Here is a 14,028-nt window from a genome sequence, read left to right as displayed (position 1 = left end):
GTCACTCTCTGACAATGCTAAAGATGTTGAATGCGCGAGGTACTGGGTAGTGCCCTGCCTCATAGAATTGCAGTCCAGTAAGAGTTGGTGCCTTCAGAGGAATAGGGAGGAAAATTGTCAATTCAGTAGAAGATCAAGCAATGCTAAGGTTTGCTCGGTGCTGACTGTCTAAATGACCCACCCTTTGGCATTTTTTGTCACCTTCTAATCCTTTACTGCATTGTGGATGCTTTTTCTTCCTTCCTTTTTCCCACCTTTAAAATAAAACCACACCTTGGTCACACAAAGTCCTTTCACCATCTAGGAAGGCACTTCTCCTTTCAGACTGTCATCATAATCAATCACCTATTATCAGAAGTTTTTGTTGACTTGTTCCGTACTGCATCATGTCTTGCTGATTGTGGGGGCCATGGGATAATTCAAGGATTATCATTTTTGTTTTATGATGTAATTCCCTCCACCAAGGATCCCACTCACTACTCCAGTCTGAAGTCATTGGCACACTCTAGATAGAGGTGCCCTGGTATCTGAACCAGCACTGTAGTGTTTGCCAGTCAGCAGTTGTACTGTCTGCCATCATTACAATATCATGTTTTAGCATCTGAACTGTCCTACTAAACCAAGTCACAAAATAGAAATAGGTTATTTTCTTCACTTCTCATAACCTCTTTCCCTGTTGGCTCAATGGGTGAACACACTGCCTGGTTTGATACCTTCAAGTAGTAGATTGAACCTTCAATTTGTACCTTCAATTCATTTTCCTTACTGACGTTGATCTGAGGCAAGCAACAGCAGAAAGCTAGTTCGCATTAGTACCCCTGTGGTGAGGAGGAGAAGAATCATCCCTACCTCTGATCGTTGTCTGGATAGAATTTGGTAGTGATGCCTTCACAGCTGGGTAGCCTGCTGATAAATATGCGCAAATATTGGAAATTTGGGATCGGTTCCTTGGGGATGGTAGGTACAAACATAACATCAAGTCCAAGTAAGAGTCCCACCTTCAGCAGAGAAAGGAAATTGGAAAAATACATTTAAAATGGCTGAAAAATTGGAGTGGGTAAGAAAACGTTTTTTGAATTCACATTTAGATTTCCCTATTGCTAATTGTTTACTGAGCACTCCTAATATCACTGTGTTTAGAAATGTTACCATCTTGATGTTTCACAGTGTTGTGTCTTTTTAATTAAAGTCAATGTGACAGCATTTTATGTTTCTGCACAGAATCTGTGCCTGGTAATTTCACTTAAGGAATTACTGTACGCACAGGAAACAGAATGGCTTGAATTTTGACCTTGCCTGTTGTGTTCTTTAGTTTTTCCCATATCTTTTATCTTTGCAGTACTTTTGAAATGGTGATAAGGAAAGAAAATGCACTTGGGGACTAGAGAGATGGGAGACCTTCACCCATCAATACATTTCAAGCTGATGTGCACAGAGTCTTTCAACTCTGGTGCTCCTGAAATGTTCAGCTTTTCCATGAAATGAAAAAGCCTCAATCTTCCTTTATCCATAACCATTCTCAACTCTGTGTCTCTATCTGACGTAACTACCCATTGTCCCATCTGGCTGGATCATATAAAGCATTACTGGGTCCTGCTTTCCATCACTAAAACTTCTCACTATTCAAAGATTATCCAGGAAGGCAACGATAAAAGCCGGCTTCTCTCCTTCACCACAAAACGGTGTCTCAAACCACCACCTCATCCCCACCTCTCTCTCTCTCTCTCCCCCCCTAGTCTCCTTCAGCCTCATCTCCAGCAATAAGTGCAAGGAACTCATGGACTTTTTTTATTTGAAAGTTTGATACTATTTGAAATGAAATGAAAATGGCTTATTGTCACAAGTAGGCTTCAAATGAAGTTACTGTGAAAAGCCCCTAGTTCTCATTCTCTCTTTCTTCTCTCCTCTCTTCCACCCCCCCCCCCCCCTCCCCCCGGACCACTGGGAATCCGCTGCCCCTCCATCCCCGGGACTCACCCAGGACTTTGTTGGGTGGCACGGTACCACAGTGGTTAGCACTGTTGCTTCACAGTGCCAGGGTCCCGTGTTCAATTCCTGCTTGAATCACTGTGCGAAGTCTGCACGTTCTTCCTGTGTCTGCGTGAGTTTCTTCCGGGTGCTCTGGTTTCCTCCCACAAGTCCCAAAAGACATGCTTGTTAGGTGAATTGGACATTCTGAATTCCCCCTCGGTGTACCCAAACAGGCGCTGGAGTGTGGCGACTAGGGGCTTTTCACAGTAACTTCATTGCAGTGTTAATGTAAGCCTACTTGTGACAATAAAGATTATTATTATTACCTCTTCTGGCCACTGCAACACTGTGCCTGGACAGTTGGAGAGCTGATAGCCAATCTGGTTGGTTGACAGATCTCCAAGGCAGGATTTCATTGCAAGGTCGATATTAGATTGTGACCTGAGATGAAGAAGAGGAATAGACAAAAGCATAATTGTAGTTTTAATCTATTCTTTGCTGCCCTCTGATAAAATCTGACACATTGCTTAGGATGTGTCCTCAGTTACCAAAGATTAGACTCAGTCCATCAGTGCATTTGATTGTTTGAATCCTGAACATTTTGTTTCTTTTAAATTTCTCATGTATATATATTTTGCATTTCATTTCACGCCCTGCTATAACTATACACGATTGTACCCCACCCCATGATTTTATTTTTAGAATGAGGGTGAAGAAGAATCAGAATCAGCAACGATCAGTCAGATTCCAGAAAATGGTGATCTGATGGGACAAGCTGAGAGTGGGACACAGCAAAATGGAGTAGGGGAGGACCCCACTGCCAGGTCTGACGAAACTCAGAGCCAAGAGTTACAAATACAGGAAACATGTAAGTGAATGCTTGGCCTGCGTGGGGGGTGTAGTTCTGTGAAAAATATTGATAATTGGGCACTAGTTATGAAAGTAGACTTGTTGCTGGCCTTTCACTCTGGGAACCGGATTCAAATCAAAGCTAGACTGGTAGGTTGCAAAATCTCTTTGTTCTTTGGGCAGTCCCACTCCACCTCCTAATGGGTACAGGTCCACATGGAAAATTGCCCTGCTTCAGTCCCAAAGTTGACTCAGTCCGAAAGACCAGAGTTTAGCTAATGTAGTGGATGTGAGGATGCAGCAGTGATTGATCTAGATTAGAGTTCTGGAAAATTGTTGACCTGTGTAGAGGGAATGGCATCAAACAAGATGTTATAACTGATTTATGTTGTGACCTGAAGAGAGCTTTACACTGCACCTAAACAGAGCTGCAGCAGCCCAGAGAGTGCTTGGTGTAGTGTAAAGGGAGCTTTACACTGTAACTAATCTACGTTGTACCTGTCCTGAGTGTGCTTATGTGGACAGTGTCCATGGTACTTTATATCTAACCTGAGCTGTTCCTACCCAGAATGTGTTTGGTACAGTGTAAAGGGAGCAATACTCTGTATGTAGCCCGTGCTGTACCTGGCCTGGGAGTGTTTGATGGGGCGGTAACCAAGACCTAGTACGTGCAAACCAAACTTTATGCAACTGAGCAAGTTTAGAAAAGGGGCTTTTACTCAAATTATTTTTGGAATTTAATGAGTGTGTTTTGTTATCCTGCACCTTAACTATGATGTGATAAATTATTAGTTGCTGCATGTGCTCAGATCCTATCAGATACCTCCATTCTCATGTCTCTGGCATTTTATTTAAAATTGTGCGCAACAAGTGTAGAAATTCACAGGACGTCGTGTCACAGCAGTCATTTGCTCCACAGCTTAACAGATTGGATTATTTATCAGTTTGTCAGGCTTGTATGTTCACTATTTTTGATTAAAGTGCACTTGTTCGTAGTCTCTGGTCATGAATAGAAGAGGTATTTCTAACCTGTTGGCATTATGAGCACAGATGGTAAATGCACTGCTTTGTATTCTACAATCTATGGTTCATTCTGATGCACGGTGAGTTATCTGATCTAGACCAAGAGTGGGGCTCCTCATCTAGACCAGGTGTAAGGCATTTTGGTTCAGCGCCATTTTTTAGGGGTTATGGGGGAATTTGAGATCGAGGTCCACCTCCTGATTTTTACATGGTACTAGAAAGTGTACAGTGTGACCATCTATCTAGCAAGGTGAATGTCAATCTGGGTTGTGAGGGTCAACTACTGCCTGGTCACTGTCCAAGCTTTCGCATGAGGAATTGATATTTGAGCAAGCTCTCAGAATGCAGCTGGCGTGCTCGATGACATCCATGTTGAGCTAGAACTCCGGTGAGTCGGTTCCTTTTTTTTTCTTCTTTTTTTTTTAAGAACCCATTAACACCAGAGTACAAAAATAACCCATTAGCACCAATGACCGAACCCACCATTTAAATTGATGCAAAAAAGATGTTTCAGTGTTTTGCTCAAATAGTCTTTCCCCATCATCAGCACAGTAACCGTGTGAGTCCGTTCCTGAAGAAGAGCAGGATGAATAAAGTTGGAAGAGAATCGGGAGAAAAAGAAGACTATTTGAAGTGCCGTCATTAATGGTTTTATTTAAAATTTGTTGAGGTTTATTTTATTTTCAGAAGTTATAGGACAATATAAGCTGTTTTAGTATCAGCGTGAGTATTGGCAGTTTTTGATCTGCCCTATTCCCTTGGACTGTTCATGATCTAGTCATCTTTTAGAATAAACAATGTTTTTGCTCCCTTCCCTCCGAAAGGAGCCTCTTTTGTCTGGCGTTCTCTTGGTATCACACCAGTGGACACTCCTGTATAAACCTTGACTGTAAGGGTGGAATTTTCAACTGATGGTCTCAGCTGAAATGAAAGAACCTGCAGTAGGTCAGGAATGCATTGACTGCTTCAGCAGATTTTGCCATGGCTCTTCAACTGTACCACAACTTATATATAGTACCTTTAACACAACCAAACCCAAGGCACATCACAGGAACATTATAAAACAAAGTACAAGACGTAGCCATGTAAGGAGATATTCGCTCAGATGACCAAAAACTTGGTCAAAGTAGTAGGCTTTAAGGAATGTCTTAAAGAAGAAAAGTAAGTTAGAGAGGCAGGGAGGTGTAGCAAAGGTACTCTAGCTTGGGGCCTAGATAACTGAAGAATATGGGAATCAGGTGGGAAAGTGGAGTTGAAGTCGAGGATCAGCACGATCTGATTAAGTAATTGAGAAGCTTGAGGGCCAGTATTACGTACCCCTGTTCCTCTACTCTTGTTTCCAGCTAGGGTCACTAGCTGATTGGGGAGCACAATGACTTTTTCTCCTAACAAGATTTTTCACTCTTCCCTCTCTCCTCTTCCTCTTCAACAGATTGAATCTCGCAAGTTGAAGTTCCGTGAGAATGCCAAGGCCAGGACAGACCACGGAGCAGACATTGTGTACAAATCCCCCAACGTTTCAGACAATACCTCTCCTCTCTGCAGCACATCACTGGCGGAAAGCCTCAGCTCCCTCGGATCACCGCAGCTTTCTACTCTCGCTGAAGATCTGTGCGCTGCTCTAGGACAGCAAAGCTACTGATTTTTTTTCCTTCATGTTCTTTTCAAACTACATTTAACCGAACCAAGAAGTTTAGCGTCATTAACAGGATTTGTGCTTTAAAAAGGATTTGTTCCTATTGAGTTATTTCGGGGCTGGGTGGCTATATTGCACTCTTTTATCTTAAAAATCCACAATACAGATCTGAGGTACTACTACCAAATGGAACCTTATTGGGGAATAAATTATAAACTTCTGCTCTTTTGAGATAAGAGCTGAGCTTGATACTTCAATGGAGGAACCAGTGTCTGGCACAACAATTTGAAGACTTGAGTGGAAGAATCTAATAGATCATCTGATCATCAATGGGTGATAGACTGGGGAAGTGGTTCTAGTTAATTCCCAATCCCACCTGCAGCCCAAATATGAACCCTGCCTTGCCAACAGACAGTTGACTAAATGAAGGAAATTTTCCGTTTTCTTTTTCCCATTTTTACTTTACCAAACTGCATTCTCCCATAAATTTGAAACATTCTGTTTTCTGTACCCTCGCCTTGAAATTCTGATGCCAGCTGTGAATTAACATTTTTATTTAAATCGCTTCTCGGACTTTTGGCGAAGATCAAGCATCAGATCAAGCCATGATGAGGTGCAATGCCTTTTGTCAGCTTGGATCTTGCATGTTTCTCTTGTGGAGACTGTGAATTGGATTCAGTTTGAATTGTTTTATGGCAGCACGGTGGCACAGTGGTTAGCACTGCTGCCTCACGACGCTGAAGACCCCTGGGTTCGATCCTGGCCCTGGGTCACTGCCCATGTTGAGTTTGCACATTCTCCCTGTGTCAAAAGATGTGCAGGCTAAATTGCCCCTTAATTAGAAAAAAAAAAATTGGTTACTCTAAAAAAGAAAAAAAAAATTTTTAAATTTTTTTAACAATTTTTTAATTTGAATTGTTTTTCGGAACAAGCAATGAGATGGATTAAGGGTTTGCCCTTTCCACTCTGCGCATTGGCTTTGTAACTTTAACGATGGGATAAAAAAAATTAAACATTTTCAAAATCATTTTCCCTTTCTGCCAAATTTCCAAATAACTTGTAAAAATCCTAACCCCATTTTCTTCTAAAAGTCGATGTTTTCCAGATTTATTTCTTCTTTATTTTTTCATCTATAAATAAATCATAAATGTCAGCAAAATAAATAGAACACATTGAATTTTCCTGTACAGTCAGAAAGGAGAGGACGGGGTGAGAAACTCAGTTCAGCTTGATTTAAAGGGGAAAAAAAGTTTGAAGTGAATGTTAATGAGGAATCTTCAAATCTTAAAAGATTTGTTTCTTAACATTTAAAAAAAATAAAATGCAGTCATTATTATAGAGCAGAAACATAGAATGATAGAGAACAGGAGGAGGGCATTGATTATTTTTCTCTTGTGAAGCTCTGTAATCTCTTGGCCATGTTTCTCACAGTGCTAGTCACTGGATTCTTATGTAAAGAGAACTAATTTGGGGAGTTGTTCATGACTCACTTCCCTTTTATGCTTTTTTAATAAAATTATTGAATCCTACAGCACAAAAAGAGGCCTCTTGGCGCATCATTCATGTGCCAACTCGTAAAAAGAGCTATCCAACTCTCTCCCCTCTTTCCCCCCCCCCCCCCCCCCCCCCAACTCTTTCCCTGTAGCTTTTTATCACTCTTCAATTATCAATTTCTCATGGGGTTCACACTCCCATCTCTGGCTCAAGAAATTGTCAGTTTGAGCTTAACTCCAGCACTTGAGAACATTAGTGAGTCTGGTGCTTCAGTCCACAACTACTCTGTTGTCACTCAGTTCCCATGTTCATCCTGTTGAACTGGATATTACAGCTGGAATGGGAACAGAGTAGGGTCAAAGGCCACCTCCATCTGAGGAGCCTCTCGATTTTGTTTGGTGTTTCAACTGAGTTACAAATATTGGCAACAGCTGATTTGACCCGAGGTGTAGATGACCTAGTGGATGCACTTTTTAAATTTTTAAAAATAAATTTAGAGTCCCCAATTAATTTTTTCCAATTAAGGGGCACTTTAGCGTGGCTAATCCACCTAACTTGCACATCTTTGGGTTGTGGGGGTGAAACCCACGCAGACATGGGGAGAATGTGCAAACTCCACATGGACAGTGACCCGGGGCCGGGATCGAACTGGGGTCCTCGGCGCCGTGAGGCAGCAGTGCTAACCACTGCGGCACCGTGCCGCCTGCACTTTAAAACCTAATCACAATATGAATTCTCCTCATTCTCAAAGCTGAGCTTGGCTGAGGGTAGATATGACTAAAAATCATTGAAATCTAAAAATGTAAACCAGCAGAATGCTTGTGGATATTTTGCAGTCCAGTTTGTGCACCATAGAGAGATCTGTTGTAGGTCTGGGAGCTGAATCCATTCGCTCAACCTAAATTTCTGCAGTTTCCTCATTCTCTAAACTGTTAAGCTATTGACATAATCCTCCCCAGTTATCAGTCTGCCTTTGAGTGTAGCAGCAACTTGAAGAGGACAAACAAAAATCAAAATACCCAAGATGCTGGAAACAATCGGCAGGTCTGCCAGCAATGCATGTGCAGAGAGAAAGGTATTTGACCTGAAATATTAATCCTTCCTTTCTCCAGAGATGCTGTTTCTCTTTTTGTTGAAGTGGGATAATTTTGTTTTTGCTCTTATTCCTCCTTTCAGTTGCGTGTTACATTCTCAGGAACCATCTCCACCTTAATAAAGAATCCGACCTTTCCTCAAAATATTATTTCGACCAGTTTAAAGATCCCCAGTTATGTAACAACGTGTTTTACACGTAACATGGTTAAAATGTTTAATCCCTCCAGTTAATGATTGTAATTTTATTTTTAGGCACCTCATCCTTTTTCAAAAGGGTCTTAATTTTAGAACCTGTCCCCAGATGCTGCTTTGTTGAAAAGGGACTTTATTTTAAGCATCTTTTATTTGGATCACATGTTAGACTGTATTAATAGTGCCGTTCAAAACAGACACTTGCAGTGCTAGCATCTGTCAGGTGAAGCTGGAGCAACTCCGTTCCAACCTTCAGTCCAATTAAAATAAATCCTCTTCTGTGGGATACCTCTCGCAGCTGTTTTGAGGGGGATTTGTCTCAAGGAAGGGAGTGGGGTCACAACTGGATTTCTCTACAGTGTGAATCAAAGCCATTACCTGGTTTTCTCGCAATAAGAACAAGTCCTGTTAGTGAATAAAACAGAGGCATCTTTTTCCTTGTAGTCTTTGTAGCTTCTCTGTTTCCGCCTCGGTGTTTAAAACTTTCAACAAAAACTGTAAATTGTTTTAACTTGTAGATTTCTTCAAAGTTAATCTTTGGTGATGAAGTACTGACTATTGTAAAATGAGTAGTGATTTAAAAAAATACAATTAACTTTGGTTTCTAAACAATATAATCTTTAAGGTTGTGTCAAATGAAGCACTGCCTTGTTAGGATAACTAGTTGCAGGCAGGATGGTAGAGTGGGTTAGTGTCATGTGGGAAGGCTTGCGTTCGGTGATGTTTGCTATAGCAGGAAGGCAGCTGTACGTGGAAATGATGTTCGTGTAGAGTTATGTGGTGTGAAAGGTCAGGGAAAGAGAGGCTGTTAAAACACGTTTTGGTCATACACCATCGTGAAGCAGTGAATCAAACTTTAATGGACTGTGACATTCAAGTTAGTTACAAAAGATGGTAGCTACCACAGAGTGGAGTCTGGGCCTTTGTGCCTTTTGTAAGTTTTTAAATTTGAAAAATGTAAATTTGTAGGTCTCACTTACACACACATTGTGGGTGAGAGCTGTGCACAGTGCAATGGTGTTCGGTAACTGGCCTCCAAAGAAAAAGCTTGGACCATAAATTGCTGAAATGGTCTTCACCACGGTGTCTGGTAGCAATGAGAGGGAAAGGGGTATAAAGTATCTGTCTGAACAATCCAGAAATGAAATACTGAAGTGTGACGCCAGAGATGTAGGCAACATCCTTCCCCTCGGAGGAGTTTCTAAATTATCTGCATGCTATGTGATGAGAGTGAAGTCCTGGGGCTGCTGCTCGTCTCCCTCAGTTTGTGGAGAGCCACTAGAAAGAGGGACAATGCTTTTTTTCACACTGCCTCTGGCAGTCACCGAGTGAGACTTGGATGCCACCAGAGGCGCAGAGTTCTCCTTCTCTCATCAATAGTGGGCTGTCTGTAGTGGAAGGTGCATAAATAAGGTTTAGTATCCTAGATGAAAGTACAATTGGGAGATGATTCTGATGGTGAGTTAAACCCTTCCTGGACTTAGTCAATCTGTCCCTATCTCCCTAAGGCAGATGAAACATAGGAGTGGAAGGTGAACCATATGTAGGTGCATCTAAGTTTGCAAAAACAGGGTTTTACTTTCCAGGTGAAGTTGGGTATTTTGTTGTAGAATTAATGTTTGCTTTATCGATGGAGATTTGGTAGACATTAATGGTATTGCTGAGAAGAATGCAGAGTGTTAAACACTCGCTGCTTGTTTATCCTAATCTAAATGTCATGAATTTACTGCCTCTGTACCAGTCTGTCTCGGTACCAACACTGCTTCTCTCCAGCCTTGTATTGCATTTGCAATCGTAGCCTGTACTTAACCTTTTAAACACTATTCAGAATTGCTCAAGCGTTTAATATATAAATATATTTTCTGTTGTTTACACTTACTTCAAAGTAGCTGTAGAAGATGGCTGGTTATAACAACATTGCTTTATTCTCTGCACTAATGTCTAGGTGGTGTGCGGTTGTGCGTGTGTATGTTGGGAAACAGAAAAGGATGTGTGGACGAATTTGGGTTATTTTTTTAAAGACTAAAGTGTGTGTGTATGTTAGTGTGTTCAGAACTTACACCAGTGGAAAGATAGCAAACTCACTTTAACTGCTCAATAGGTCAATGACTTCAGTACTATGGTAATGTAAGTGCAGTTTTATTTTTGTGAATGAGAATGGGTTTTAATATTTGAGAGCCTGGGGATGACCGAGATTCCAGTGAATTGCTGTCCAAGGGGTAGTTGGGATTCCTGACTCTCTAATGTGGATACACTATTCATTGATGTGTTGTCAGTTTTTCCTCTCATCCGTTACCCCCTCCTCTCTCAAAAGCAGTGACTCATGCTGGGACTGTAGTGTCTGGTGGGTGAAGTTCTAATTTACTCATCAATTTACTCATCAATTGGTGGTTCCCAATGAACAGGCCCTCAATTGGCACCTCAATGCATATGTCTCCTGCAGAATCCAGTAAATAAAAGGCAGCAAACCCCATGGGATCCATCAGCTAAAGTTGTGTCCCTTGAGTATATTAAAGTGGCTCTTCAGGATTTGCCCTGTGGACCAGGAGGAGGTCCTAGGTTTGATCTCAGTGGACTCAGCAGTTGGTGCAGTATAGTTACCTGCAGTATGGATTATCTGTCAGATCACCATGTCCCCAGTAGATCCCCAACTGCAAAGTTTCACATGTGATTGCAGGCTGTCAGATCGCCTTTGCTGTGCTGGAATAGCCTGTTTCTTATTGAGTTTCTGCACCCAATGTCTGGGGATGACTAACGGCTCCCAGCAAGAGTCTGCATCCTTCAAGAGAGGAAGGGATGGAAATTAACGAGAGATGTTAAAGAAACTGAGGTATTAATGACGTTTATCGGGGGTTTTTGTTGGCTTTTAGAAGTGTCTTCATTGTAAATCAGTCAGCTTTATCCTTTCCTTCAAACTTCCTAATAGGAAAAAAAGGTGAGGGCTCGTGTTCCGTGGGCCCTTGTCTGTTTTCAATAACTTGTTAAAAATCCATTGAGAAGAGGCGTTGCCATCCAGCATTGCTACATTTACTGGTGGAACTAGGTTTGATTCATTTCAGTACAAAGAAACATTTGCACAGAATTGATTTTGTGATAAAGGGAGGATTAATGTGGGCCCGAGAATCCCATGACAGATTGGTTCAGGTTTACAATTGTGTTGAAAAATGCAATCTTAAAATTTTATGCATCCAACAGTTTGTAAAGAATTGTACAATCCGCTCTGTGCGGGATGTTTCGTGCATGTGTACTTGTTACCAGAATCAATTTTAATGTGATGTTCGTGCTGCTGTGATTGTGATTTTGTTTTGTTTTAGTTGCATTGCCTTTGTGTGGTTTAATGTGAATTGGTCTGTGTCAGGAGCAAATGGTAACCCCTTAACATCGTCTGAATGCTGTTTGTGTTTTTAAAACCACCAATACCACTTCCCGGTGCCACCTGGAGTTAGCATGAAGCTATTATAATGGGATTGTGGCCAGTCATGCTCACCTAAAGCAGCAGTAGAAACTCCACAATTGACATCAGTATCTTCTTGACTGGGGAGGGGGCAGGGAAAGTGTAGGGTGGAAATTAGCCTGGGTTCCAGTTTTCAATGGCTATTCAGCAACTGACTCCAGCGTTAATATACCTAATAGATGTCGAGAGAAAGGAGGAGTAGGCTTTGATGTCCTGTATAGATGAATAGTCCACCTAGACTTGGATGTGATGAATAGTCATGAACTGGGTACCCATGGAGGTAGGATCCAATTCTTCGTGACATGGAAGAGGGGTGAGGAAAACCTGCAGGCGGTTAAAAGATGGTCTTGAATGAGGGCCCGTTTTGGGGAATGTGTAAATGGTTTGGTATTTCAGTAATCAGTGGGATCTGATTCCAGAGGTAATGATTTGTCTTACAATGTCCTCATCTTAGCATCTCACCCCCCTTGCCTGCTAAACATTACTCCTGTTACTTGATCACTGTGATACCAGACCATACTCTCCAGAATGAATTTGATTTATTTGCTTGTGAATTGTTCCTTTAAATGAATATTGAAATATTACATTTTTAAAATCTGCATGTGCTACCTAGATTTCTAAAAACAAAAACAAAAATCTGATATGGAGTTTTAGCTAACAGCTTTTGTGGGGGAAGGCAGTGAAATGATCAGGCCACTGACAGTTTTCACTCTGAGCCAGGTGTCCCTGGGGAGTGTGGAACCCAGTGTGACCTGCATCAGATTACAGAGCAGGTGTGTGATGTGACAGACATTGTGATTGATGTTTAATGATGTAGATTCTGTTATATATAAATATTTTTAAAAACACTGCAGTCTATTCAGAGCCATCCCCTTAAAAAATGTTTGTGTCCACTGTGAGACTGGATGATTTGTGGCTTTGTGTAAGTTATGGAGAGCCAGTATCTCTGACAGACTGCACAGAAACTTCAAATGCTGGCTGTCCTATTAAAGTAAGAGTCTCACCATCCGAATGTCTGTTTTTGAGAGAAAACTATCTTTGTTCAAAGGGACTTGATTTCCTCCTCGACAGAAGTTGAAATGATTTGGTTCTTTCTCATCACAAATTCTGCACTCCTTTGATGCTGCATTATTGTGTTTATGTCCGCCTGTTCATGGTTCACCTCTCTCATACTTCAGATCAATGATCCCTTCAAATGTTGATTCATGCCCCGAACCACCAACATCGAACAAAAACAAACAGCAGAAAAGAGACTTGACAAAAGCACCTCAGATCTTTAGTAAAAACAGGTGGGGATGAGACCATTGTAGTAGCGCAACCATCAGTTCCCCAACACCCTCTCCCCTCCCATTTTTCTTTCCCCTACACTTTCCCACTCTCTTCATCTTTCCTTCTCTCTACCTGTATTTTGGAAATATCAGTCTGCAGTTAACCTTGTCTGTTAGTTTCTTCCAATAATTTTCATTCATTTCAAAAATTATTCTTGGAGTCTTTTTTTCCCACCGGTTTTACATTTATTTTGTTTGTTTTTTTTAAAGTGGGGGTATGGCCTATGATGGTGAGACTCTTAAAGATCTTGAGATTTCAGTTTATTTCACTTGCGCCCGTTCAAAATTCCTTTGAGGCCATTTTAATCAAATCATCGTTCCCTAACAGAGAAATGTGATGAAGCCTTAAGCATCCATCCACTAAGGTCACAAACATAATTTCGAGGCATGAATTCTTTACAATAAAGGACTTTTCGTTGTTTCTACAGCGTGAAATGAGAGAAGCGAGACTTTTAAAACATAACCTGTTACTGAAGACTGAGGAACATGAGTTGACATTTGTGTTTCGTGTGTTTTTTTTGAAATCTGGAAATAGATTTTAAAAACAGTAAATGGCTCCAGCAGTGAGTATCTGGGTGAGGTTGTACAGTATTTCTGCTGCTGCTGTTGTCCACACATTTTAATGTTCCGGAATTTTCTTCTCGCTTTTGCTATTTGGCCGCTGATAAGCATCATTCATGTGGCAGAACTCAATTCCCATTGTTCAGTCCTTATTGTACAAGTAAAGGTTTGAAATAAAGCTTATATGTTGATGTTAGCCGTGTGTGTGTGTTTTGTGTTGCGTTTTCTGAGGTTATACCATGTGTATATATCCAAAATGTTATGGTGTAGTGGTCCTGCTGGGGCGATTGGCCTCCGTGTTAAGTTCCCAGTAGTTCAGGGACACCAATCTTTCTAACCAATGTTCATCTGGTATATTCACAACTCTGTCTGTGGGGGGGAGGGGCGAGAGATAGTTACATTTATTCCCAGGTATTGCTTGTATC

At 41.3% G+C, this 14,028-nt stretch overlaps 1 protein-coding gene across 13 annotated transcripts in view; it reads left to right on the top strand.

Annotated features, from left to right (window-relative positions):
• Nucleotides 1–13,799, top strand: part of LOC140385700 (uncharacterized) — a 661,829-nt gene extending 648,030 nt beyond the window's left edge. For all 13 annotated transcript variants that reach the window (XM_072468125.1, XM_072468137.1, XM_072468135.1 and 10 more), the window contains 2 exons: nucleotides 2,674–2,839; nucleotides 5,276–13,799. In XM_072468125.1, coding sequence (XP_072324226.1) covers nucleotides 2,674–2,839; nucleotides 5,276–5,280 — 171 coding nt within the window. In that variant the 3' untranslated portion in view covers nucleotides 5,281–13,799. The remainder of the gene's footprint in view (nucleotides 1–2,673; nucleotides 2,840–5,275) is intronic.
• The last annotated feature ends 229 nt before the right edge of the window (nucleotides 13,800–14,028 follow it).

The sequence above is a fragment of the Scyliorhinus torazame genome, chromosome 11 (genome assembly GCF_047496885.1).
Source record: "Scyliorhinus torazame isolate Kashiwa2021f chromosome 11, sScyTor2.1, whole genome shotgun sequence".
Taxonomy (NCBI): domain Eukaryota; kingdom Metazoa; phylum Chordata; class Chondrichthyes; order Carcharhiniformes; family Scyliorhinidae; genus Scyliorhinus; species Scyliorhinus torazame.
This window is presented reverse-complemented; position numbering and strand designations above follow the sequence as displayed.